This window comes from Ochotona curzoniae, unplaced genomic scaffold, assembly GCF_017591425.1.
Source record: "Ochotona curzoniae isolate NIBS_2020 unplaced genomic scaffold, NIBS_Ocur_1.0 contig_523, whole genome shotgun sequence".
Taxonomy (NCBI): Eukaryota; Metazoa; Chordata; class Mammalia; order Lagomorpha; family Ochotonidae; genus Ochotona; species Ochotona curzoniae.
Window position 1 is genome coordinate 11,022,910 of NW_024466459.1, and position 25,292 is coordinate 11,048,201.

General features: G+C 65.9%; 1 protein-coding gene across 1 annotated transcript; it reads left to right on the forward strand.

Moving 5' to 3' along the window:
• The first annotated feature begins 18,744 nt into the window (after positions 1 to 18,744).
• Positions 18,745 to 24,366, forward strand: CBX4 (chromobox 4). Its single transcript, XM_040989814.1, has 5 exons — positions 18,745 to 18,868; positions 19,000 to 19,043; positions 20,119 to 20,184; positions 21,900 to 21,966; positions 22,128 to 24,366. The coding sequence occupies exons 1-5, from the start codon at positions 18,800 to 18,802 to the stop codon at positions 23,580 to 23,582; spliced, it is 1,701 nt and encodes a 566-aa protein (XP_040845748.1). The 5' UTR covers positions 18,745 to 18,799; the 3' UTR covers positions 23,583 to 24,366.
• The last annotated feature ends 926 nt before the right edge of the window (positions 24,367 to 25,292 follow it).

The window sequence follows — 25,292 nt, forward strand, 5'->3', positions numbered from 1 at the left end:
GCCTCTTAAATAAGCCCTTGAGGACGCAGGTGAAATTACTGCCAGGTTCATTCAAAGTGCTGAACTCCAGCAGCTGTGGGCTGGGATATTCCCAGAGACCCCCTCAGGGCTGAAGCCAGGCCCACCCATTGGGCATGGAGTGCCCCAAGGAGGGTAGCTTCCCTACAGCCTAGCCAGGCCTCCTGGGCCCGTCCTGGGCAACTTGCCACGTCTGCTCTCTGAAAGGGGCTCCAGGCTGGCAGAGGCAGCCCCTGCATCCCTGGAAGGGGTTTAGCCTGGGCTTCCCCTAGTGATGACCGTTAAGTCACCTGCGCGTCCGACCAGTCGGGAGGGCGGGGCATGGCGGCATCCAGCCACCGTGATGGACAGGAATGCTCTGAGCACTGAGCCCCTGCCACCTGCGGCGTCCCCACTGTCCCCGGACAGGACACAGCAGAATGCCATCTGCCCAAATGTCACTCCCTCCGAATCCCCTCCCACATCAGCGCACACTGATGCCTTGCTTTCCAAAAGCACAGATCCAAATGGCCCCTTCACAGAATCTGGCAGCTTCAGCAAAAGAAATCCATTACCTGGGGCTTTGGCAAGCGGCTTGACCTGCCACACTCACTAGACCCTCGCTGGCCGACGCTGCCAGCCCCCAACCCGCCGGTCAGCAGCCCAAGCACCCTGCTGGGTATACCCAGTACCCAGTGGGCCAGACAGACAGAGCAGAACCATCCCAGGATGCAATCCTGAGGCCAAAGAAGAGGGAGGGGTGGGTTCCAGCCCCATCTCTGCAGGGAGAAGAACCCCCTGCCAGGCCACATCTTGCAGGACAGAGACAAAACCAGGCCACACACCTGCTGAGAAAACTTTCCCGGGCCCAGGGAAGGCCTCAAAGCTGTCCATCACGTGGCCTCGGCCTCCTCCCTTGGACTGGAGTCTGAAGAGATGAAGAGTGATGCCAAAGCAGCTGCTGGCTGAAGACAGACGCCACCCCACACTGGCGTCACGCCAGGACGCGGCCGTCTCAGGAAGCTGGCACCGGAGCACTTCCTGTGGGTCACCTCCCACTGGACAGGGCGGGGAGATTCCGGAGAATGAGGCAGAGCTGTGTCCCAGGTCAGTTAGGACAGGGAGCAGCTGGGAAGTGGTGATCTCCCCCTGCAGAGAGGAGGGGCCAGGACCATTGCAAGAGGGGGCTGCAGGCAGAGCTGGGGCAGCTGGGCGTGTGACCACGGCCACGCGGAGAGGCCTGGGCTGCACGGCGGGAGGGGGCCGGAGGGAGCATGGGACACTGACATGGGGCAGCTTTTCCGTGGAGGGGGCCTTTCAGCTGGGGGCGGGCCTGCTGCACTGTGGGGTGATGCCACCTCCACACCCTGCCCCATCGAACTCCCAGCCGCAGCCCCCCACCCCCGCAGGTTCCACCCCTCCCGGCAAGCCGTGGCTTTGGGCTGAGAAAGGCCTAGAGTGAACGAACACAGGACTGCGGAGGAAGGAAGCGAGCAGCGCCTGGCGCCAGGCGGCCCTGTGCCAGCTCATACTCACGGGCAGACGGTCCCGCCCTTGCGGCTTCAGCCAAACCTCTCTGAGGACCCCACACAGGCAGGAGGGGGGGAGGAAGCAGCAGCTCCCCAGCAGCCAGCCCCCGGGAACCATGCAGGTTCCAAGCTCCAGGTGCCCGGCTGGGCACAGCCCTGGGCCAGAGCCTGGCTGTGCTTGTGGTGGATGGGGCCGGTCCCACAGGGCTGTCAGCACCCATCTGCAGCCCTGCACCCACCCCAGCCTTTGGCCCCCCAGCCAGCTGCTGGCCACCTTGTCTTCAGCTTTGCTGGAAGGACCAAGCCAAGCGAACCGGCTGCCTCCTGCCTCGACGGTGCATCTCCGGTTCCCGGCAGGCAGGGACCCAAGTATGTAGAGGGGTCCTCCTTCCCACCAGCTCCAGACCAGCCACCCCCCACTTCCAAAGTGCACCCACCTGAGTTCCCAGCCCAACCCACTCACTTCCTCTGACTTTGGCTCCACCCTCACCTGTGTGTCCTGACAGGAACCACACACAGCCTGGCCCACCCTCTGCCCCGTCCTCTCCTTCTCCGACAGCCTGCCCCGGGCCCAGCTGCTGCCTGCGTGTGTGGGGGTCACCGTTTCAAGGCCAACACCGAGCTCACACGCCCCAGCTTCCGGCCGACGCAGACCCCGGAGGAAGCCGTGACGGCATCCCTGCGCACCCGGGGAGGCCTGGATGGAGTTCCGGCTCCCAGCTTCAGCCTGGCCCGGCCCCGGGAGTGGACAGCAGCGTGTGTGTCTGCATCCGTGTGTCATGTAAGCACGCGCTAGTCCGTGTCTATCCTTCCGTAACTGCCCCTGTGGCAGAGCTCTAATAAGCTAATAAGCAGGCTAATAAGCTTAGCCTTATTTGAAAGAATCACAGAGAGACAGAGAGAGAAAAAGCGAGACATGGATTTGCTATCCACAGTCACTTCCCCTGACAGCCCCAACAGCCGGAGCTGAGCCGATCCGAAGCCGGGAGCCAGGAGCTCTTCCAGGTCTCCCACACAGGTGCAGGGTCCCAAGGCTTTGGGCCGTCCTCGACTGCTTTCCCAGGCCACAGGCAGGGAGCTGGATGGGAAGTGGAGCAGCCGGGACTCGAACCAGCACCCATATGGGATGCCAGTGCCACAGGGGGCGGCTTCACCCGGCGCACCACTTTGTTCTTTCCCCACCTGTTCCAACCCTAAAGGGCGCGACTGTCCTCCTGGTCTCCCTGAACAGCCTCCTTCCTTTCATCCTTCTTGCCCAAGCCGCTGGGATGCTCCTGCCTTGTTCTGTCTCCTCCCGGCTGTCTCCTAGGACGTTGCCCGAGAGCTGCCTGGGGATGTGTGCACAGTGAGCGGCCCCAGCCTCTCCCAGCCACGTAGAGCAGTGGGGAGAGGGCTCCCTGGTCCCAGGAGGCCCCACGGTTCCTGGCTCTCCCTGTCTGCTCGTGTAGCCTTCACCACCTGCCAACAACCCCCTCCACTCCCTGATGCTGACTGGTCTCCGGAAACTGCCATCTGAAGGCAGGTGTCGGTCACCTTGCTGGGCAGGTGCAGAGCTGCGGCTGGGAGGGGCCAGCGGCCAGTGGGGCAAGTAAGTCCTCCCGAGTCCTGGCATCCATCTCCCGGGAAGTGTGCACACAGGGCTGGGCATCAGGGCCTGCGTGCGGGCAGCTGGGAGTGGAGCCGGGGAGCGGCTGATGCAGCAGCCAACAGCCAACAACAGGCCCGATCCCGGTCCTCTCCCGGGCACGCTGGCTCCCTGCCAGTCTCGCCCAGGCCACAGGGCTCCCCCATTCAGGACAAGTTCATCCTAATTCGGTTATCTTGGCAAAGATTTTTACCTCCAAGCAAGGTCACCTCTAGAGGGTCCAGAGAGCAATGAACTTGGAGGTGGGAGAACATTATTCAACCATCCTGCAGGAGAGACGCCACAGTGGCTAGCAGGGCTGGGCAGCCAGCCTGGAGGTGCACGCTGTGCCTGGAGGCCGAGGTCTGCGCTGGCAAGGACAGCCCACGGATGGCTTGTCCATGGTCCTCCTGGCCATCCAGCTCTGCCCCCACCAGCTGGGCCGCCATCCCCGTCAGACACATGCGCAGACCCGTCCTCAGGCGCAGCCCATAATTAGCCTGGGCAGCCGGCGAGCCCCTCCCCGCTAATGATAAGCAGGAGGTGGTCCACCCCGCGGGAGGGGGCAGGGGGGGCGAGGCTGCTGACCTCAGCGGCTTTGCTGCCTGTTGTGTCCGCCCCAGAGCTGCCCTCGGGGCAGGAGAGCCCCCCTTCCCCCTCCTCTAAGAACCAGCTGCCTCCAGGGTGAAGCTGTGCACGAGGCCGCCTTTGAGCAGGTGACACAAGATTAACATGGACTTCCAGGAGAAGGTCACTCCTGTGCCGCTCCGACCTCATCCTCTGAGTGCCTGAGTGGGTGTCTGGGGCCGCACGCTGCAGGCAAGAAGGGCCTATGTGTGTCCCCAGGCCAGCCTGCGCCCAGGCCCGACCACACTGGGCCGTAAATGACCCCCGCCGACCAGCTGCGCGGTCCTGAGCTTCCAGGGCTGCAGGGACGCAGCTCAGCGCAGGACCTGGGTGTCGCCACATCGCGCCCCAAGCTTGGCTGCCCAGGACGGAGGCCTTGGGGAGAGATGTGGGGGCTGGGCCTCTGCCCCACAGCAGCAGCCGGGAGAGAGGCCCTGCCCCAGAAATGCTGACACACACCGTCTGCATGCAGGGGCTAAATAAAAGCCTTTGTCATCCCTCTGGGCCTGGCGCTGTGGCGCAGTAGGCTGATTTTTCTGGCTGCAGCACTGGCATCCCGTTTAGGCATTGGTTTGTGTCCTGGCTGCTCCATTTCCAATCCGGCTCCCTGCCAATAATCTAAGAAGACAGCGAAAAATGACCCAAATGCTCAGGCCCCTGCACGCACGTGGGGGATCAGAAGAAGCTCCCGGCTCTGGCCAGACCCACCTCCGACCACGGAGGCCATTTGGAGAGGGAACCAGCAGGTGGAGGATCTCCTGGCCTCTCCTGCTTCCTGGAACTCTGCCTTTACAGTAAGACCTTTAAAAATAAATCTTTAAAATCTATTCTGTTTCTTGTTTATTATGGCCATTAGTAATTTAAAACTTGGGGGTGCCACTGTGGTACAGTCCAGCACGGTGGCCTAGCTGCTAAAGTCCTCACCTTGCACCGCTGGGACCGCTTATGTGCACCGGTTCTATTCCTGGCAGCCCTGCTTCCTATCCAGCTCCCTGCCCGTGGCCTGGAAAAGCAGTCGAGGACGGCCCAAAGCCTTGGGACCCTGCACCTGTGTGGGAGACCTGGAAGAGCTCCTGGCTCCTGGCTTTAGATTGGCTCAGCTCCGGCCATTGTGGCTGCTTAGGGAATGAACCATCAGATGGAAGATCTTCCTCTCTGTCTCTCTTCCTCTCTGACTTTGCAATAAAAATAAATCTTAAAAAAAAATGCCATCTGTGGTGCCAGCATCCCACATGGTTGGCTAGTTTAAGTGCTGGCTGTTCCACTTCTGATCCAGTTCCCTGCTGATGAACCTGGAAAAGCAGCAGAAGGAGCCCCCTCACCCACCGGGAGACCTAAACCAAGCTCCTGGCTCCTGGCTTCGAAACGGCCCAGCTCCAGATGCTGTGGCCACCAGGGGAGTGACCCAACAGAATGTCCCTCTCCCTCTCTCTATAACTCAGGCTTTCAAATGAAATAAATAAAGCCCTGGGCTCCTGCCACTCACCTGGGTGACTCAGGTGGAGCCCTGGGTTCCTGCTGTGTTCCAGAGATCAGAACAGTTTGCACTGCGGCTGCTCTGCTTCCCATCCAGCTCTCTGCTTATCACCCGGGAAAGCAGCGTGGGACCGTCCGCGTGCTCGGGCCCCTGGGCTGGATGGCGTTCAGGCTACTGGCTTCAGCCTGGCCCGGCTCTGGTCGTGTGGCCATTAGGGAGATGAACCCTGCCTTCCCCCTCTCTGTAAATCTGCCTTTCCAATAAAAATTAATTTAAAGAAGAAAGCAAGCAAGAGAGAACGTCAGTCAGTCACACAGGGGTCCTGTGCCGTTTGACCAGACCGTCCATCCCCGACACACTCCCCAGGGGCGTGGGGCCCCTTGCTGAGTGACACTGGGCCTGGTCAAGAGGAACGCAGCCACCTCCTGCCCAACTGGACCAGCAGGTGCCTCCACCGAGGAAGCGCCCAACCCTAACCCTAATCCAGCAGGGACCCGGCGTGGCTTCTGGCCGTCCAGGGGAGGCGTTTGGCCTTGTGGTCAGCAGTCCTGTTTACTGCACATTTCATGCATTCCTGCAGATAGCGTCACCCACGGGGCCTGCCGGGGACCGCAGGGACGCCAGGGAAACGGCAGGTGCGGCCCTGGCGTCTGGAATTTACAGGGGCGTGGGGAAGATAAGGCAGGCACTGCTCACTGCTGGGAGCGAGGTGGAGAAGCACCAGTCAGGGCTAGGGACCCTGGTGTTGGCAAGGCTGGCGGGGAGGGACTCACAGAGCTGGGGACCCCAGCACTGGCCAGGCCACAGGGCAGGAGGCTGATGGAGCTGGGAACCCCAGTGCTAGCCGGGACAGGGGGCTCACAGAGCTGAGCACCCCAGTGCTGGCCAGGCTCAAAGGGGGAGTCAGCAGAGCAGACACAGGTGGTTTGTGAGGCCGACACATCCTTGCCTGGGCCTCAACTTTGCTCACCTGTCAAGTGGGGCTAAGATGAAGCCTCAGAGGCCAGTGTCATGGCTCTGCCAGCCGGACCGCCACCCACCATGCCGTGGGAACACTGGTTCAGGTCTCAGTTGCTCCAGTTCCCACCAATGCCATTCCCTCTAACACAGCTGAGGGGCCATGTAGGTGGGAGCTCCCGGTTCCTGGCTCCAGCCTGGCCCTGGCTGGTGAGGCCGTCCCGGGAGTGAAGCAGCAGATAGAACTCTCTGTGTCTTTCTTTGTAATGCCACCTTTCAAACAAATGAATTAATATTTCTTAAAAAGATTAAGCCCTGGGCTCCCAGGTCATGAACTAAGGACTCAGCCCTACCCGGCCCAGCGTAGCGTCCTCTCCTTCCTGCCTCTCCCCTGGAGGGACTGGCCCATGCAAGCAGGAAGGCACCCCCAGACAGCGGGGTCCTGGGGCGGCAGGGTCCTGGGGCGGTGGAGTCGTGGGGCAGCGAGTCCTGGGGCAGCGGGGTCCTGGGGCAGTGGGGTCCTGGGGCAGCAGGTCCTGGGGCAGTGGGGTCCTGGGGCAGCGGGTCCTGGGGCGGCGGGTCCTGGGGCAGCGGGGTCCTGGGGCGGTGGAGTCATGGGGCAGCGGGTCCTGGGGCAGAGAGGCTGGTGCTGTAGGGTTTGCCCAAACCCAGAGTTGGGCTGGGGGGTGGAGGGAGGCTGGAGGCGGCCACTACCCCATGAGGAAGGAGGGGCAGAGATGGACCCAGGCAGCTCCTGGCAGAGGGCTCTGCAGCCGTGCCCCAGGCATCCCCTCCACCAGCACCTATGCTGTGGTCATGCAGGGCCACCCCATGAAGCGTATGGCGAGGCATTCCTGAACACGCTAGCATCTGAATTGGAAAGTGGGGTGGGTGCAGCCACCTTCTCTGGGTAAAGGAGGGGAGCTCCGGGCTGCCTGGGCTGGGACCTGGCTAGGCTGGCATCACACGGCACACGACGGTGCAACAGATGGCACCTGTGGGAGTCACATGCCATCTAAAGTGCTTGTTTCTATTTCTCCTTGTGGTTCTGTCTGGAGATCTCTGAGTGGCACTAGGCAGAACAGCCCCTCCTGCCCGCATGCCCCTGACGTCCTCAGAGCCGGCCTGGGGCTGCAACATTGACAGTGCAGACCACAGCCTGGCATGCCCGCACGGCCCACGGCCAGTGTGCAGTGGGCCTGGCTCTCCTTGTTCCACAGTGAGAGCAGGACGTGGGACTTGCCCACCAGGACCAGGCTGAAGTGGCAGGCCCATCCCTGGGGCGCCCAGGCGGGGTCCCAGCCCTCGCAGCTACTTCGTTCCATCTGCCCAGGGCTTCTGACAGCTTCTGCCAAGGCCCTAAGAACACGGTCTCTGTTCTTCTCTGCCTCTTACCCGGGGCCACTTGTGCTGGAGTTTAGGGCCCACCCCACCCAGGAGGACCACAGCTCGAGGTTCCGAGCCCTGAGACACCTGCAAAGGGTGCACATGGAGTTGTGGCAGATGGGCCACACGAGGGGGCGTGGCAGGCGATGGAGGGGGCGTGGCAGATGGGCCACACGAGGGGGCGTGGCAGGCAGGCGACACAATGGGGCGCGGCAGGCCGGCGATGGGGGCGTGGCGGGCAGGCCACACGAGGGGGCGTGGCAGGCCGGCGATGGGGGGGACAGACAGGCACCCAAGGGGGCCATGGCAGACAGGTGACCGAGGGCTGCAGATGAGCACTCCCCTGCCCCATCCATGCCCTCAGACCACAGACTCCCCTGTTCCTGGGCCTGGGGACCCCTGCTCTCTCTTCACCGTTTTGGGGTGACCACCCATGGAGGTGATACGGTCCTTTCTGCTCCATTTTATTAAATATAGTCCTTTCATTCTTTCTTTTTAAAATTTTTAAACTTATTTTTACAGAGAGAAGGAGAGAAAGAGAGAAACATCTTCCATCTGCTGGTTCACTCCTCAAGTCGCCGCAAAAGCTGGAGCTGCGCCAATCCAAAGCCAGGAGTCAGGAGCCAGGAACTTCTTCCAGGTCTCCCATGCGGGTGCAGGGTCCCAAGGCCTTGGGCCGTCCTCGACTGCTTTCCCAGGCCACAGGCAGGGAGCTGGATGGGAAGTGGAGCTGCCGGGATGCAAACTGGCAACCATATGGGATCCTGGCGCATGCAAGGCAAGGACTTTAACCATTAGGCTACCATGTTGGACCCAACCCATTCACTTTTTACAAAGATTTTATTTGTTTGAAAGTCAGAATTACAGAAAGAAAGGGAGAGAGAGATTGAGAGAGCTTATCCATCCATTGCCACAGGCAAGTCATGAGCTAGTCTAAAGCCAGGAGCCAGGAGCTTCAGCCGGGTCTCCCACACGGATGCAGGGGCCTAAGAAGCTGTGTCATCTCCACTGCCTCCCCAGGTCATTAGCAGGGAGTGAAATCTTAAGTCAAACAGGCGGGACTTGAACCAGCATCCCTACGGGATGCCGGTAGCGCAGGCAGTGGCTGAAGTCACTGCACCACAATCATGGCACCTGTACTTACTACCATTAAAATAATAATAATAACTGTACTTATGTATTAGAGAGAGATCCGGTACCAGTTTACTCACTCTTCCAACTTCCTGCCACAACCAGGGCTGGGCCGGGCTGAAGCCAGGAGCCTGGAGTCCCATCCGGGTCTCCCAGGCGGATGGTCACCTGCTGGCACTGGGTGTGCACCTCAGCAAGAATTTGGAGAGTGAAGCTGGGACTCGAACGCAGGTGCTCCGAGACAGGACTCAGGGTTCCAAGCTGCACCTTGGCCGCCAAAAAGCTCACGCCCCGTGTGGCATCTGTTTAGGATTTTTTTTTTTAAGATTTATTTTTATTATTTTTTCATTGGAAAGGCGGATATACAGAGAGGAGAGACAGAGAGGAAGATCTTCCATCCGATGATTCACTCCCCAAGTGAGCGCAACGGGCCGATACTATGCCGATCCGAAGCCAGGAGCCTCTTCCGGGTCTCCCACGCGGGCGCAGGTTCCCAAAGCTTTGGGCCGTCCTCGACTGCTCTCCCAGGCCACAGGCGGGGAGCTGGAAGGGAAGTGGGGCTGCCGGGATTAGAACCGGCGCCCATATGGGATCCTGGGCGTGCAAGGCGAGGACCTTCAACCACTTGCGCCACCGCGCCGGGCCCTGTTTAGGATTTTTGAAATGTCTGCTCTGCAGTCCCGGCAGGAGATGTCAGTGTGTGCTCGCATTTGCAACTGACACTTGGGATAGAGCCAGAACCTTGCGTACTATGCACCCGGTGTTGTAAGGGCTGATCTCCCACACTCGGTGAGCCCGGATGAGCCCCTCACTGCCAGCAGCGCCTCCTCGCTCAGGCCGGCCTCCGATCGGCAGCCACCCAGAAGCCAGTGTGGGTCCAGGTGCGTGGTGGCTCTCCCTCTATCGCCTTGTCTTTCAAAGAAAGACACAAGCAGATGTTTACTTCAGAAAAGAGGAGGGAGACGTGGTGGGAGAGCTAAGCGGCTGTGTGTCCTCTGGGGTCCGCTCAAGGGAAAGGTCACATCCCAACAGGAGAGAATGAGGCAGACAGAGGAGCAGAGGCCAGCCAGGGCCACAGCTGGCTCAACAGTCCCGGGGCCACAGCATGCCCAGGCAGGGCAGGGCTTGGGAGAGAAGCTCGGGTCCCACAGCAAGTGAAGGAACTTGCACCTAGAATCTCACAGTAGCAGGTGGGGTAGCCAGGCTGGCCTGGCTACCTCTGCCAGCAGGGCTGCTGCCAGCTGGGGTAGCATATGCCCAGCTCCTGCCTATCTCTGCAGCCCTGACCGGCCATGCCCTGCGAGGCCTATGGGGCAGAGCCCCTGAGTTGCAACCACCCTGGTGTGGGGCTCACAGCCACTGGCTGGGCTCACCTTTCAAGGTTGGCACCTGGGGTTCAGCCAACTACGCAGTTGGGAGCTCTGACGTGCCTATGCAGGGGCTGAGCGGGGTGTGCAGGAGGGGAGGGCACGCTCCCACCCGGGAGGGGCAGCTGAGGGTGCCAGGCACCCCACGGGGAGCTCTGATGTTCCCCAGATGCGCATGAGCCCTCGGCTCTGCTCTGGCCATGTTTCCCTGGTCACCTTGGCAAGAGCTGTACAGCTGCCAAAGGACCACCGCCAGGGTCCCCCCAGCAGGGACCACAGCGCTCAACAGGATGCGTAAGGACCCACGGCCTGGGGGGAGGGAGGCCAGGGCGCCTGTGGCAGGCACCAGGCACACATGCCCGCTCAGCTCTCCCACCCAGCACCCCTGGCCTCCGCCTGCTGGCCCCACGCTCCGCAGAGCAGGGCTGAGGCGTCTGCTTGGAGGCCGACAGCCATGACTGCTTGGGCCTGCCTGTTCAATACACGATCGACAGCTTCACCTTGGCAACCTGGAGTCCTCTCCCTGCGCGTGCAGGCAGCCACCTCGTGCTGTCGCTCGGGCATTAAAGGCACATGTGCAGAAACCCCCGCCCTCAACAAAGGGCACAGCAGGAACGGAGCTGGGCCTCCCCACCCCCATCTAACTCCCATCCCCACTTCCACTCTGCAGGGAGGGGGCTCCTCCTGCACACCCCCGCTCCCAGGCCCAGAAACCATGCAGCAAACCACTGGGGTTGCAAAAGCGGTTCGACTTTTCTGCATCAGCCCCCAGGGGACAGGGCTGGGGCGGGGGCTCTGCAGCCTGGGAGGGTCTGTGTGCAGGGAAAACCACTGGTGTGCATGGCTGCTAATCAACTTGCTAATGAGCAACATGAAAGACCAGGGCTGCCCACTCAGCATTGCTGGGAGGCAGGGCCCAGGAGCCCGTGCTCGCTGCTCGGACCACCAGAGCCGGAGCGTGGCTTCCGGCAGACAGCGGCAGGTGCCTCGGCCGAGCGGAGCCACAAGACAGGCCCGGCTCCCACGACCCGGGAAAGGATCCAGGAGCCTAGGGCGCAGGCGTGGCTTCCCATCCGGCCCGTGTGGGGAGAGCAGGCAGGAAGCAGGCTCGGTGTGGGGAGGGTGCGCGTGGGCCAGCATGGAGGAACTGCACGGCCTTAGCGGCTCCTTCAAACCCAGCACCCCCACAGGCCTGGCCTCTGCGGTCCCTCGTTCCTGGTCTTCAGGCAGAAAAAGCAGAGCGTGGGAGAGAGAGAGGACCTTTCTGCCAGGAGCGGCCCCTCCTTCACTGCCATTTCTTTCCGTCTGTGGCCCGGGTGGGGGTGGGGGACACCAGGCGGCCTGTTAACCTCCGGGTCCGGCGAGCGAAGCCACAGAAACCGGCCCATTAGAATCATTACTGTCAAGCCACAGGGCAATCTGCCTCCTGACACAGGCCAGGCGGCAAGGCAGGGCCGGCGCCAGGCCCATGGAAGGAGACCTCGCGCCTCCCCTGCGCCCACAGCACCAGGCTGGCCCGGAGAGCAGCCTCCCCTGCGCCCACAGCACCAGGCTGGCCCGGAGAGGGGGACCCTGCCAACCCCCGGCCCCCCTTGACCGGGCCAGCACTTGTGGCTCCCAACCCAGCACCTCTGATCGGACCTGTGAGTTGCTCCCCGGTGTGGGACGTCCACAGGCCACGGGCAGCGCTGTCACACGCTCCTTGTTGGCCACGTTCCCCACCACGTTACGGCACGGACGGGAGTGTCTCTTCCATTTAAAGGCTATCTTCCTTCTTGTTCCTAAAGGTGTGACACCCCCGACAGTGGAATATCACTCAGGCACAGACAGGTGCGTGAATGGTCTGGGATAGCATCCGCCAGCTACCACAGGACCAAACACAAAAAGGCAATCCCACTTAGGTGGGGTCTTCAGCAGTGTCACTCACACGGTAGCAAGAGGTGGCAGGATGGCCTGGGACTTGGGCAGCGAGGGATGGGCAGACCTAGTCGTGAGGGCACACAGGTGCAACTTGGTGCTGGCTGCCACCGTTGGCTACTGAAAGCTCAAGATTCCAACAGCATGGGCACAGAGCCCCTTGAGGGGCACGGCCGCCTCAGTGAACAGCTGCTGTGGCACAGCAGGCCGCCCCGGCCGCCCACGTCCCGTGCCAGGGGGCCAGCATCCCGCTGCCTGCTCAGATCCTTACTCGTGTGCCTGGGAGTCAGCCAGTGCCAGCATGGGTCCCTGGCACCGATGGGAGAGATCGGATGGGGTCCTGGGCTGTGGTAGCAGGTGAACCAAAGGGTACATTCCGTGTGTGTCCACTCCCCTTCCCCTCGCTCTGACTTTCAAGCAGACGGACAAGGGTCTAGCTGAATTCGGCAGAGTGCGCATCCTGCTTGGGGGACCCTGAGCTCTGCTTTTTGTCCAGCTCCCTGCTGATGTGCCTGTGGGCGCCTCCACGTGGAAGAGCAGCATGCAGTGCGGTGATCTGGCTGTGGCCTGTCTGCCCAGCCCCGGCTGATGCAGCCACTGGGGAAGGAGTCAGGGGACGGAGGCTGCCTCTATCCCTCACTGTCACCCTTGACAAATGTCAATCAATTAACCAATTACTTGTTTAAAGAAAAGGAGATTTCCACACCTATCGCAGTGCCTGGATTCGCAGGCTGGCCCCTAGTGCAGCTCCCAGCTAAGCACACTCCGAGGCAGTCACAGCAGCTCCTCCACGGACGTGCGGATCCTGCCGTGGGCCTGAGCCCACCCAGGCACCATGTGCGTGAATATGTCATAGGTCTCGCTGCCTCGTGAATTTGCAAGTTGATTGAAATGGCACGAGGCTAGCATGATGGCAATGCAAGCTAACCCTCTGCTCGTGGTGCCAGCAACGCACACAGGCCCCTGTTCATGTCCCAGCCCCTCTGTTTCCCGTCCAGCTCCCTGCTCATGGTCCTGGGGACTCTTTACCGCTGGAGGAAACTTGGAAGCTGCTGGCTCCTGGCTTCAGATCAGCCCAGCTCCAGCCATTGCAGCCGTCTGGGGAGTGAACCAGCAGACGGCTCACTTTGTAAATCTTTCAGATAAAGATAAAATCTTTTAAAATTACAAGTTTAACGGAACACGTTCTTTATAGGAATTTTTTTTTCAATGAATCATTTTTAAAATTCCTAAAACGAGGAGCTAGTCTAGGCCTGGTGTGGCCTCCCTGGCTGCCGGCGGCTGGGGGTGGGGGTGAAGGCTGAGCCCCCGGGCCACTGCAGCCTGTCTCTCCCAGCCACTTCTGTCGGAGCCCCCAGACTGCAGACTCAAGTCCCCCTGGCACTTCACCCACAGCAATGGAGCCCCCAGGACACAGCCGCCTGGTTCTCATGGCCACCGTGCCTGCCACAGGCCAGGGGCCTGGCATCCTCCCCTCCTCGGGGCTGCGGAACCCCGGAGCCCCCAGCCAGCAGCGGCATTTCTGGGGGGACTCCCAGCTTAGGGAAACAGCTGGTGTGTACGTGTGGGGGCGTCTTCGGGGCTCTCCCCAGGACGGTCAGTCCTGCAGCCCTCCCCGGGCCAACCTGTGATCCAGAACACGGGGCAGTGAGGGGTCACCGTGGCGAGGCCAGCAGGGGACCCGAGGTTCAAAGTTCCCCCCTGCCGGGAGCCGGCCACGCGCGGCTGCTCGAGGGAGGAGGCGGACGGAGCTGTGCGGGAGGAACAGCCTGCGGGACGCCGCGCGCCAGCCTCCCCGACCGCGGCCGGACCCCGGCGCTGCCCGCGGACACGCAGCCTCCGCGCCCTCTAGGGGAGGGCAGCGTCAGTGCGGCTTCTGGGCGACCCTGCCGGGCACCCCCAGATCGGAGGGCGCAGAACCCAGGGGGGACCCCGGAGTCCTCAGGGCCCGCCCCCAGGAGACGTCGCTCCCAAGAAGCTAGGGAGGGGGGCTTGTGGTCCCGTTTGGGGTGCCCTGCTGAAGTGGGATTCTAGGGGTCACCCACACATGTGGTCCGGATTCGGGGGTGGAGGGAGGAGTGGGGCGAGCGGTGGGAAGCACCGTGGCAGCCTCCCACCCCGTGACCTCGTCGTCGGCATCGGGGTGGGGCGGAGTCCCGCGGCGGCGGACTGGGCTCCGGAAGTGTCCACGGCCGGGCTCGGCGCAGACCACAGGGAACTTGGGGGGAGCCCGAGGCGTTCCCGCCGCCACCCCGGCCTCCGCAGCGCCGGGCCTCGCTGCGCTCCGGCTGGGCCCTGCCGGCCGCCATGGCGCTGCCGCAGGATCCCCGAGCCCCCGCTGCGGCCCGAGCCCGGCCCCGCGGGGACGCGCTCCCCCAGGTGTCCGGCGGGGCCCGCCGCGCTCCCGCCCCTGGGGATCGATCGGGCGGCGGGCGACGCGCGCCCGCGGCTCCCGCGGCTCCCGCGCCTCGGCCCCCTCCCCCGCTCGGGCTGCGCGGGACGCGGCCTCCCAGCCGCCCGGCGCTTCCCGACCGCGGCCAGCTCGGGCTCCCGGCCAGCGGGGGCGGCGGGCACGCACCAGGCCCTTCTGCCCCGGAGTCTGGGGAGAAGGGGACGAGGGCGCGCCCCGGCGGGCCCCCCTTTCTTCTCGCATCCACCCCCACCCCGCCAAACACCCTCCAGGGCGCGCGTTTAACCCTCGGCGCGCCGCGAGGGGGACGCGGAGGGGGCTGGGGGGGCGTCGCGCTCGGGCTGGGACCCACGCCGGGGTCCTCCGAGCGGTTTCCCTCTCATCCCCGGGCCTGCAGCAGCAGCTCTCGGTCGCAAACAGAAAGAAAGAGATCTGCCCTGTGTGTGGGCCCCGCTGGGTTTGGGGGTGGGGGGGCGGGGGGCGCTACGGGGACACCGGGAGCAGAGCGCAGGGGCGGGCGTGAAGGGGCGAACCCCGCAGGCCCGAGGGAGCCGCGGGGGAGACCTTGGGCAAACGAAACCCAAATAAAAAACACACAGTTGGCCGCGGCGGTGTGAGCGCGCGGCGACGGCGGCGGCGGCTGGCGGTGCAAGCGGCTCCAAAGATCATACTTGAAATATGGATCCCGAGGGCGCCCAGCTCCAGGCCGGCGGAGCCTGGCGACGGAGCGCGGGGCGGGGGCCGGGTGGGCTCCGCCGGGCGCGCCTGGCGACGCGGTCCGGACGGTGGGAGGGGGCGGGCCGGCCGGCAGCGAGCGAGGCTGCCCGGGCGGCCCCGGCGCGGCGACCCCGGCGTGCCGCAATGCGGAGGCGCGGCCCTGCGCGGGGCCCCGAGGGCTGCCCGGGCCCTGCCAAAGGGCCACGGCGTCGCGGCGCTCCCGGCCCACCTGGGGATCCGCGCAGGAGGGAGCGAGGGGGTGTGTCGGGGACGTGGCCGCCCGAGTAAAAACTGCCCTTGGCGAGTCGTGTGACAAAGAACAGAAACATGGGCGTGGGGACACTGCGGCGGGCGGTGGAGGGGCCGCCGTGCAGGGCTCCCGCACCAGCCCCCTCCAACACACGCGCGCGCGCGCACCCGTGCGCAGTCCCACCAGGTCGGCCCGCAAGCCCACGGGAAACGCAGCGTCGCAAGCCCCGGGCAGCGGGCATCGGCAGCCCCCTCCCCTCCCCGCTGCCCACACCAGAGAAGAGCCCGCCGGAGCGCAGGCGGCCGGGGTCGGCCACCGAGGTGCCCGGGGCTCTGCTCCTCGCGGCCCCGGCGGCTCCACTAGGCAGCGACCAGCCCTGGCTCCATGGCCACGAGCGGCAGGGACCGGTCGGGGGTGTGCATCCTGGGGGAGAAGTGCCTCTCCCGGGAACCACCGTAACACCACGCGTGACAAAGCTGCTGGCTTTTCCACGGTCCCTTCCCTCAGCCCCGTCCCTTCCCCAAACGAGCCTTGGCTGGTCGCAGCCGCAGGGCCGCTCCTCTCTTGGGGCCCCTGAGGGCCCTTGGGGCCACACAGTGGGCGAGACCCCCGGAGGGCTCCCGCCTTCCAGCGGGGCAGAGGGCTGACCCTGCCCAGTGTGTAAGGGGGCGCCGCTCTCAGCGTCCCCGTGGGGGCTCTGGGTGTCCCTGGTCCGGGGCAGGGGCCCCAGTCAGAGATTCTGGGAACCCGGGGTTCAGGGCCACCCTCTCCTGCTGTCCCTTAGAGGGCTCAGCATGAGGGAGTGGGGTGACGGGGAAGGCCGGGGAGGCAGCTTCTGGGGAAGGGACTGATGGGTGCCTGGAGGGGGGAGGCATCCAGGGACACCCACGTCCCGCGTCGGGAGGGAGCCGAGGCCATCCTGCCTCTTCCCTGCGGCCCCTTCGAGCTTCCAGAGACCTGGGCTCCCTCCCCGCGCCTCCCAGCACCCAGACTGGGTGAGGGCTGGTCGGGGTGGTGGGGTGCTGCCCACCCTCCCCGCAGAGAGGCAGAAGAGAGTTCGCGGCTGGGCTCCCTGGGGGTCGGACCTTTCGGAAGGTCCGCAGGGCAGCGGCCTCTTTCGAATTCCTCCTGCCTCCATCCAGGCACCTCCAGAAGAGTTCGGCCGCGCTCCCCTTCCACCTCAGCTCAGCGACAAGCCCAGCCCGGCTCCGGCGCCACCTCGCCGTCGGGGCAGCGGCTCCCAGCGCGCGTCCCCCAGGATCCGGAGCTTGGGCACCCCAGGAGCCTGGCCCGGGCGAGCTCAGCCGTGGCCAGCGCAGTCCGACGCCCCTGGCGGCGGGGAGGCTACAGCGACGCCGGCACGCCCCGGGCGCCCCCCGACCTGGACGCCGCGGGATCACCCAGGGCAGACTTTCCTGAAGGGGGTTTTCGAATCCAGGGACGGGGCGGACTGGTGTCGGGAAGCTCAGCCCCTTCCCGGACCAGAGGACTGGCGGGACCAACCAGCGGGCGGGCGGCTTGGGGGACGGGCCTGGGGGGACCCTCTTCTTCCGGCAATTACCCGCCCTGGGCAAGAAAGTTGGAAAACCCAAACACTCCGGGAGAAGCCTCTTCTCTGTGACGCACCCCTCCCCAAACAGCCGGCGTGCTCCCAGGCAGAAGGCAGGCCGCCCCCAACACACCCGGGCACTGAGGGCACCCCCGGTCGGAGGTCGGTCGCTGCACACCCAGCCCCGCCAGGAGCCGCCCCCAGCCCACCCCAGGGGCCCCACATGCTCCGGAGGTCGCGGGAGCCGCGCGGTGGCCGTGAAATGGTGGCGCCGCTCGGGTGCCTTGATCCTCTGCAGCCTTCTCCGGGTTCCTGGGAGCCGCGCGCCGCGCAGCAGCCCCCCGGCTTTCGCGCCCGCGCCTCCTGGCCTCGGCCTCCCCGTTGCGCCCACCCAGCGGGCCCCGGGGGGCTCTCTGGCCGCCCTCGCGAGCCCCACTCCCGCTCGGCTTGGGCTTTTTCTCCTCTGTGGACGCTCAGCCAAGGCATTGCGCAAGCTTCCGGCTCTCTGTCCCTCAAGGGCCCGGAGCTGGGGGCCGGGCCGCGCGCCCCTGGCCCGCCGTGCAGGCCGCCGTGCCCGGGCCAGGGCCCCTCGCTCGGCCCCGACCCGACGAGCTCGCGGCCTTCGGAGGCCGCGTGGGGCGCAGCAGCTCCCCCAGCCGGACACTGGAGCCGCACGCTGGAACGCGCCGTCTGGCCGCCGGAGGTGCTAAACTTCACACCGCGCGGCCCGAGGGTCTCGGCTCGGACCAGAGAGCACCGACGCCTGGAGAAGGCGCGGGCCTGCCCAGCTCCGGCCCTCGTCTCTCGGCCCTGTCCGCTCCCTCGCTGGAGAGCCCTTCCGGGACTCCCACCAAGCCCCCTCGGGCGGCCTGCGCACCGTGTCCTCTCTCGGTCTTCCGCCCTACTTGGCCCTGGGGCGCCTGTAAAACCAGACCTGCGTCTGCCGGCCGGCCAGCGCAAAAGCAGAGCCGTCTAGGACGCGGGTGGGGCCCGCTCGGAGCCCGTCCCGGAGAGGCTCTGGGGCGCGGGGCCCCGGGGACAGAAGGGTCCCCGGCCTCCCTCGAGCTCTGGTCGCACCCAGTCCTCCGCCTTCTCCGCCGTCCTAAACGCCCACGTTTTTGGGGGGGCCCAGCGGCGGGCTCGTCGGGTGGGGGCTCGAGCGGCCCCCCGCCCCAATCCCGCCCTCTGCCGGTGCTGTCCGATCCACGCGTGACACAACTCGGGCTCAGCCGTAGAGTATACAGAAAGACCGCGTGGCCCCCGGCAGGGGTCCCCGGCACGTGAGCCGGGCCGGGGTGTGTGTGGCAGAGGGGCGAGGGGCGACGGCCCGGGGCGCGGGGTCGCCGCCGAGGTGGCCACCGGGCCGCGCGCCCCAGGCCCCGCCAGGCCCGGGCCGGCGCACCTCTCCGGCCCTGCGCCCGGCGCCCGGTGCCCGCTCCGGCTCGCGTCTCCCAGGCTCGCAGATCCCTCCCCCTGCACCTCCCGACCCTCCCCCTCCGCCCCCAGCCCTGGCTGCCTCCCCGCCGCCCGCGGCCTCCGGTAGGCCCGGCTGCGCCAATCGGCGGCGCGGCCCGCCCCCTGACGCCGCGCCGGGCCCGGCCAGGCCCCGCCCGCCGACGTCCGGGATTTGCATGAGTTCTTGTGCAGCCGCGGCCCGGGCTCAGTTGTCTGAGCGAGCGCGAGCTGGGAGCCGGCGCGGGCGCGGGCAGCGGCGGGCAGCGGCGGGCCGGCCGGGCCGTGCAGGGCGATCGGCGGCGGCGCGGGCCGCGCCTGGGCCGGGGCGGCAGCCGGGCGCCGGCGGGAGCCAGCAGCGTGTGCAGCCGCGCCAGCCGCCCGCGCCCCGGCGCGCTCCGGCTCGGCCATGGAGCTGCCAGCTGTTGGCGAGCACGTCTTCGCGGTGGAGAGCATCGAGAAGAAGCGGATCCGCAAGGTGGGGCGGCGCGGGGGCGGCGCGGGAGCGGGAGCGGGGCCCGGCGGCCGGCGCTGGCGGCGCGGAGGGGGTGGGGAGGCTGCGGGCCGGGGATCCCGCGGAAGCTGACGGAGTGCGGTCTCTCCCCGCAGGGCAGAGTGGAGTATCTGGTGAAATGGAGAGGCTGGTCCCCCAAGTAAGTGGCTGCGGGGGTGGGGGGCGGGGGTGCGGGACCCGCAGCGCCGGGGGGCGGGGGGAGCGCGCGGGAGGCGGGGTGGAGGTGGGGTGGAGGGAGGAGGGGGTGGGGAAGCCGGTGGCAGGCACTGGGGAGCCGCGCCGCCGAGCCGAGCCCGGCGCCCTGGGTTGTGCTCCGCTCTTCGGGAAATGCCATCACTAATTTATGCGCTAAAAGGGGCCGGAGGAGCGCAGAGCCGCGGGGCGAGCCGGGGAGGCCGGCGGAGGGAGGGAGGGCGCAGGCACGGACTGCTGTGCGGCAGAAAATGGCTCCTTTCCCTTTCCCTCCACCGAACGGCTCCATATTGCAAAACCAAAAAAAAAAAAAAAAATTAAAAAGCGACGAAAATGCAATTGTGTGTCTCCTCCCTGCTGGTGCTGCAGGGACAGGAGGGGAAAGGCAGAACGCGTTGGGGACTGTCACTGCGGCGCTTTTGGTGGAGATTTTTTTTTAATTTGAAATGCGAAGGCACCGGATGGAGACACGCAGGCACACGCACAGACACACACGCGCGCGCGTGCGCGCGCCTACAGGGGAAGAGGCACATTTTTGTGTAGCTGAGTATTTGGGGGGGTGTCTGCGTGGCCGTGACAGCGGGGTGCGAGGGGGGCGGGCCGTCCGTGATCGGATTAGGGGTCAGATGGAGAGAGGGGGAGCCCCCTCGGAGCAGGGGCTGACGGAGCAGCAGGGGAACTGCGACTTTGCCCGCAGATCTGCTGGCGAGCAGCAAGGCTTGGGAACATGTCGTAGTAACAGGCTTAAAATTCTTGACAACTGCAAAATGAACTGCTAGTTTCATTTTTCCGTCACCCGCCCCCCCATCTTCCTGCCCTTGCTTGTTTATTTTGGCTTGGGGAGGGGGTGCATCGGGGCTGTGTCCGGCCTGCAGGCTTGTTGGATCGTCCACCCTGCACATCCACAGCCAGATCGCTTTCGGTTCCAGCAGGCAGAGCAGGGCCTGGCCGCGGCCCTCCCGGAGGCCGCCGAGCTGGCGCGCGGGGGGGTTCACGCCGTGTCCTCTCTTTTCCCTTGCAAGATATAACACGTGGGAACCCGAGGAGAACATCTTGGACCCGCGGCTGCTGATCGCCTTCCAAAACAGGTGAGCGTCCCTCCGCAGTGGGCGCCGCCGCAGCGGCCCTGGGGACCGGAGCGGGCGGCGGGCGGCGGGCGCGCACCCCCAGCCCCGGGCCCCGCGCGCGCCAGCAGGCTGCGGCCTCGGCTGCTCCTCCCGCGTCCTTGGCGGTGGGGGCGGGGCGCGGCCCGGGAAGGCCAGGCGGGTGTTTTGGGGGAGCTGCGGGAAAGACGCGTGTGGGTGGCCCTGCAGCTGCCGGGGAGAGTTCGGGGGCTGCGCCTAGCTCTCGCCGCCCGCCCCCACCCCCTGCTGCGCGGCCGTGGAGCCCCACCCCCGGCCTAGGTGTTGCTTTCCGGAGCCACCGGCTTGGCACCGGTACCTCGCGGGGCAGCTCGGAGGGAGCTGGCATTGTGAAACCGGCGGGACGTCACAGAACTGAACTTAACCTGTTATGGGCTGGAGAGAAGTTGGCAAGGCCTGCAGCGCCCACCTCACGCGCAGCCCAGGGAGTCCGGCACCCCTCCTGCCCCTCCCATCTGGGCCATCTCGGGGGAGGGGACAGAGTGCGGGGGCCCCGGGGTGGAGGGGTGGCCTCCTCCGAGGGACGAGGTGCGCACGAATCCTTGTCACGCCGCAGCTGCTGCAGCTGGATCGGCCGCCCGTGGCTGCGCTGCTGGAAGGGGGAAGGGCGCGCCCTGGGCGCTCGGCCACCCGCGGCCTTGCATCCCTCCCCGCCCCCCTCTATTTTGCGTTATTTCCTGTGGCGCGTTTGGCGCTCAGACTGTAAACTCTGGAGTCCTCGGGGCCGGCGGCGGGGAAGTGGCTCTCCCGCGACGCAGCGGGGCGCCGGGCGGGGAGCCCGCTGCGACTCCACCTGGGAGGTCCCCACCGTGCAACCATGTCGAAGGCTGATGCCATGTTGCATAATGGGTCCCTGGAGAATTAAAAACGCAGGCTGTTGCAATGCCACGCAACTTCGCAGTCAGGCCGCGGCCCAGCCTCGGGGCCTGGTGGGGCTCCCCTGAGCTGGCCCCGGGGCGGCGGGGAGCCCTGGGAGTGGCGTCTGGGGGAGGAGGGAGGCCAGTCTGGACTGGTGAGCGGGCTGCAGCTTTGGCGAGCTCCGGAGAGGTGGAGGGTTGCGCAGGGCCTGGGGGTCGCTCGCCTCGCGTGATGCCGGCCGCTCCCCGGCTGGCGGCTGCGGGGGTCTGCGCCCTCACGCACACACTTGATGAATAATTGGGGAACCTGGGCGGATCCGGAGCTTCTCCGTGCCGCCCCCGCCCCGCCCACCTGCTCGCTGGGGCCGGGCCCGAGCCGGTTCACCAGGTGCCTGGGAGCCCGGCCCCAGCCCCCAGCCCCTAATTGGCTCATTTGCCGCTGTGTAAACAAGGGCACAGCCCCTCCCCCTGCTCAGTGCCCGGCCTGTAGGATCCGCGCGCCCTGCCCGCTGCCGGCCGCACTCGTTATCAGAATCTTAATGAGGTCGTTAGCATCCCCGGTTTCTGAGGGGAGGGACCAGGCCGCTTGCACCTCCTCGGCCCGCAGCACCGGTCCAGGTCCGACCACCCGGTCCCCAAGCGCCAACCTCCGGTCACCTGGGGTAGAAGGGAGTCCATGTCCGCGACTGGAACCCCCCACCCCCCGGGCTGATGCGAATTGGCGCTGGGGTGGGCCAAGGGGTGGGGGTGAAGAGGGCAGGTGCCCGGAGACTGACGCCAGGGCCCGTGTGCGCCCTCCCCCAGGGAACGGCAGGAGCAGCTCATGGGCTACCGGAAGAGAGGCCCGAAGCCCAAGCCGTTGGTGGTACAGGTGAGCCCTGGGGGCACCCAGGGTGGGGAGGGGGTCCCCAGCACTCGTCCACCAGAACCTCTCCAAGATGGGGGAGATGGGGGGTCGGCTCCCCCAGCCCTTGCCTGCATGCTGCGGGCCGGCCTCCCGCCCCCTCTCATGCCCAACGCCGCCCCCTCCAGGTCCCCACCTTCGCCCGCCGCTCCAACGTGCTGACCGGCCTGCAGGACTCCTCCGCGGACAACCGCGCCAAGCTGGAGCTGGGCGCGCAGGGCAAGGGCCAGGGGCACCAGTACGAGCTCAACAGCAAAAAGCACCACCCGTACCAGCCGCATAGCAAGGAGCGGGCGGGCAAGCCGCCGCCGCCGGGCAAGGGCAGCAAGTACTACTACCAGCTCAACAGCAAGAAGCACCACCCCTACCAGCCGGACCCCAAAATGTACGACCTGCAGTACCAGGGCGGCCACAAGGAGGCGCCCAGCCCCGCCTGCCCGGACCTGGGCGCCAAGAGCCACGCGCAGGACAAGTGGGCGCACGGCGCGGGTGCCAAGGGCTACCTGGGGGCCGTGAAGCCCCTGGCCGGCGGCGCCGCGGGCAAAGGCGCGGAGAAGGGGCCCCCCAACGGGCTGGCGCCGGCCCCCAAGGACGGGGTCGCGGGCAACGGCATCGGGGGCAAGATGAAGATCGTCAAGAACAAGAACAAGAACGGGCGCATCGTGATCGTCATGAGCAAGTACATGGAGAACGGCATGCAGGCGGCCAAGATCAAGTCGGGCGAGGCGGCCGAGGCCGGCGCGCGCTCCCCGGGCCACAAGAAGCGCGCCGCCGCCGCCGTGGCCGCCGAGGACCGCCACCCGCCCGCCGCCGACAGGACCTTCAAAAAGGCCGCCGTCCCCGAGGACAAGAAGGCGGAGGCGCCCTGCAAGAGGCGGGCCGGCGACGAGGAGGCGGCCGCTGCGGCGGTGGCCGCGCCCGAGCCCGGCAACCCGCAGGCCCAGGACGCCGCCGGCCCCCGCAAGCTGTCCCCCGGCAAGGAGGCCTTCGGGGAGCAGCCCCTGCAGCTCACCACCAAGCCCGACCTGCTGGCCTGGGACCCGGCGCGCGGGGCGCACCCGGCGCCACACCACCCGCACCACCATCACCATCACCACCACCACCACCACCACCACCACGCCGTGGGCCTCAACCTGGCGCACGCGCGCAAGCGCTGCCTCTCCGAGACCCACGGCGAGCGCGAGCCTGGCAAGAAGCGGCTCACGGCGCGCAGCATCAGCACCCCCACGTGCCTCGGGGGCAGCCCCGGCGCCGAGCGCCCGGACGCGCCGCCCGCCGTCTCCGCCGCCGCCGCCCTCCCGCAGCCCGAGGTCATCCTGCTGGACTCGGACCTGGATGAGCCCATTGACTTGCGCTGCGTCAAGACGCGCGGCGAAGCCGGGGAGCCCCCCAACCCCTTGCTGGTAAAGCCCGAAGCGCCGGCGCCCGCGCCGGCCCCCGCGGCCCAGAGGCCTCCGGCCGGCGCCCTGGACGAGCCCGCGGAGGCGCTGAGCGAGTTCAAACCCTTTTTTGGGAATATAATTATCACCGACGTCACCGCGAACTGCCTCACCGTCACCTTTAAGGAGTACGTGACGGTGTAGCCGGGAAGGAGGCGCCGCGCCCCGGGCAGGGGCGGCTTGCCGGCTCCGACCGCCCCGACCCCGGCCCGCCTCCCGCGCTGGGGCGTCGCCGGGCCCCGCTCCGCCTCCTTCGCCTTCCACTCGGTGCCTGCGGGACTCGGCCGCGGACTGGGCGCGCGGGCCGGGCGCAGAGGTCTAGTATTATATTTTAACCGTGCTAACGTGTCCAGTGCTGACCCCTGCCCGTTTGTACGTGGTGTTATTATGGAAACGTTTTGTTTGAGCTCAGAAAGCCCGACCCCCTCCCTCCTTAGGGCCGAGAAATATAAATATATATATATATTTATTTGTAGGTATTTATATATGGAAATATAAAAGCCTAGATTTATGGAGTCTCCTCTAGATCACGTTATATTCTATATCAGACTATTTTCTGTTCGGCCTTTCTCGCCCTCCGTTCAGTATTTCGGTAGATTCCAACCCTTCGCCCGGTGCAGGAAATGCACTACCGGTAACCTTGGTATATATTTTTTGATACCGTACACATCCATGTGGTGTTTCTATGTGCAAAAAGATTTAAAAAAAAAAAACTTTTGTTAAGAGGTTAAAGGAGCTCTGTAGAAACAGCTGCTACTAGAAAAAAATGTCTAAAACTATAAGCTTCCACTTATTACCTGCTTGAATGTAAATATTAAATGGAGATGTTGAAGGTGCATTTTCGCCCTTGGAGATGGACGTTGGGGTTGGGGAGGCTGCCAGGCCCTCTTCTCTCTCCCCCAAGTCACTCCCGTATCCACGCCGGGACGAAATCTGCTGGTAGCCGGGGCGTACACGGGAGGGCGACCCCATTCCGGGGGTCGGCTCTGAGCTGAACCGGGACATTCCTGCAGGTCCCAGGGCTGAGTGGCCGGTGCGCGGTGCCCACGGCTTTGGCCAGAAGTCCGACCAGCCCGGGGGAGCAGGGGGCGCGCGGTGAGCCGCGCGGAGCTGGGCGGGGCAGCGGCCTTGACCTTCGTCCTGCGCCCCCATCACCCCGCCCCCGGCGCGCCACACCCCCAGGCGCAGGCCCTGGCCGGGTGAGGAAGTTCCCAGCTCGTAATCCCCGCCTGGTAGGGCAGGTTCCGCGGGCAGGGGACCTCCACCCACCCCCTCGGCTCTCGCACGGGCGTCCCTCGCTGGCATCCCCGGCCGCCCGCCCCGCGGAGGAAGCCACCGAGGCTCTCTGTGCCAGGCGCTCTCCCCGGAAACCACCAGGCCGGAGGCCCCGAGCGACCCGAGGCGCTGGGAGCGCGGCCCGGCTGGGGAGGGCGGCGGGGGCAGGTGGTGGGAGCTTCCTGCGAGATGAGCCGGGAGGAGGTGCTGGCTGGCGAGCAAAGCCCTGCACCCTCGCGTCCTTAGGGGTCGGCGGGCTGGCATGCCGCGTCTGCCTCTTAGGGTTGCAAGGTCGTGGCTCTGGGAGTTGCGGGCGAGGAAGGGGTTAAGGGTTCGGGGAGGGGGGCCCCAGCTCCGGGGTTCGGCCTGGGTTGCGACGGGGTGGCGGGGCCAGCTTTCTGTGGACACAACGGCCGGGGTGGGTGGCCCGGGGGTCTGCGGTGCGGCACACGCGCGCGCGCGCACACACACACCCACCCGCTTCCCCGGACCTAGGGCCCACGCAGGGGCTGGTGGGCGGGGGCCTGGGCGGAAGAGGTCTCGGCGGTTCGGGGTAGTGGAGAGGTGACCGGGGCGCCC

What these genes read in the sequence shown, in the direction of transcription:
- CBX4 (XM_040989814.1), top strand. Translation starts at nt 18,800, where the DNA reads ATGGAGCTGCCAGCTGTTGGCGAGCACGTCTTCGCGGTGGAGAGCATC. An exon ending in AGAAGAAGCGGATCCGCAAG is followed by an intron (nt 18,869 to 18,999) that starts GTGGGGCGGCGC and finishes CTCTCCCCGCAG; the next exon opens with GGCAGAGTGGAGTATCTGGT. An exon ending in CTGATCGCCTTCCAAAACAG is followed by an intron (nt 20,185 to 21,899) that starts GTGAGCGTCCCT and finishes GCCCTCCCCCAG; the next exon opens with GGAACGGCAGGAGCAGCTCA.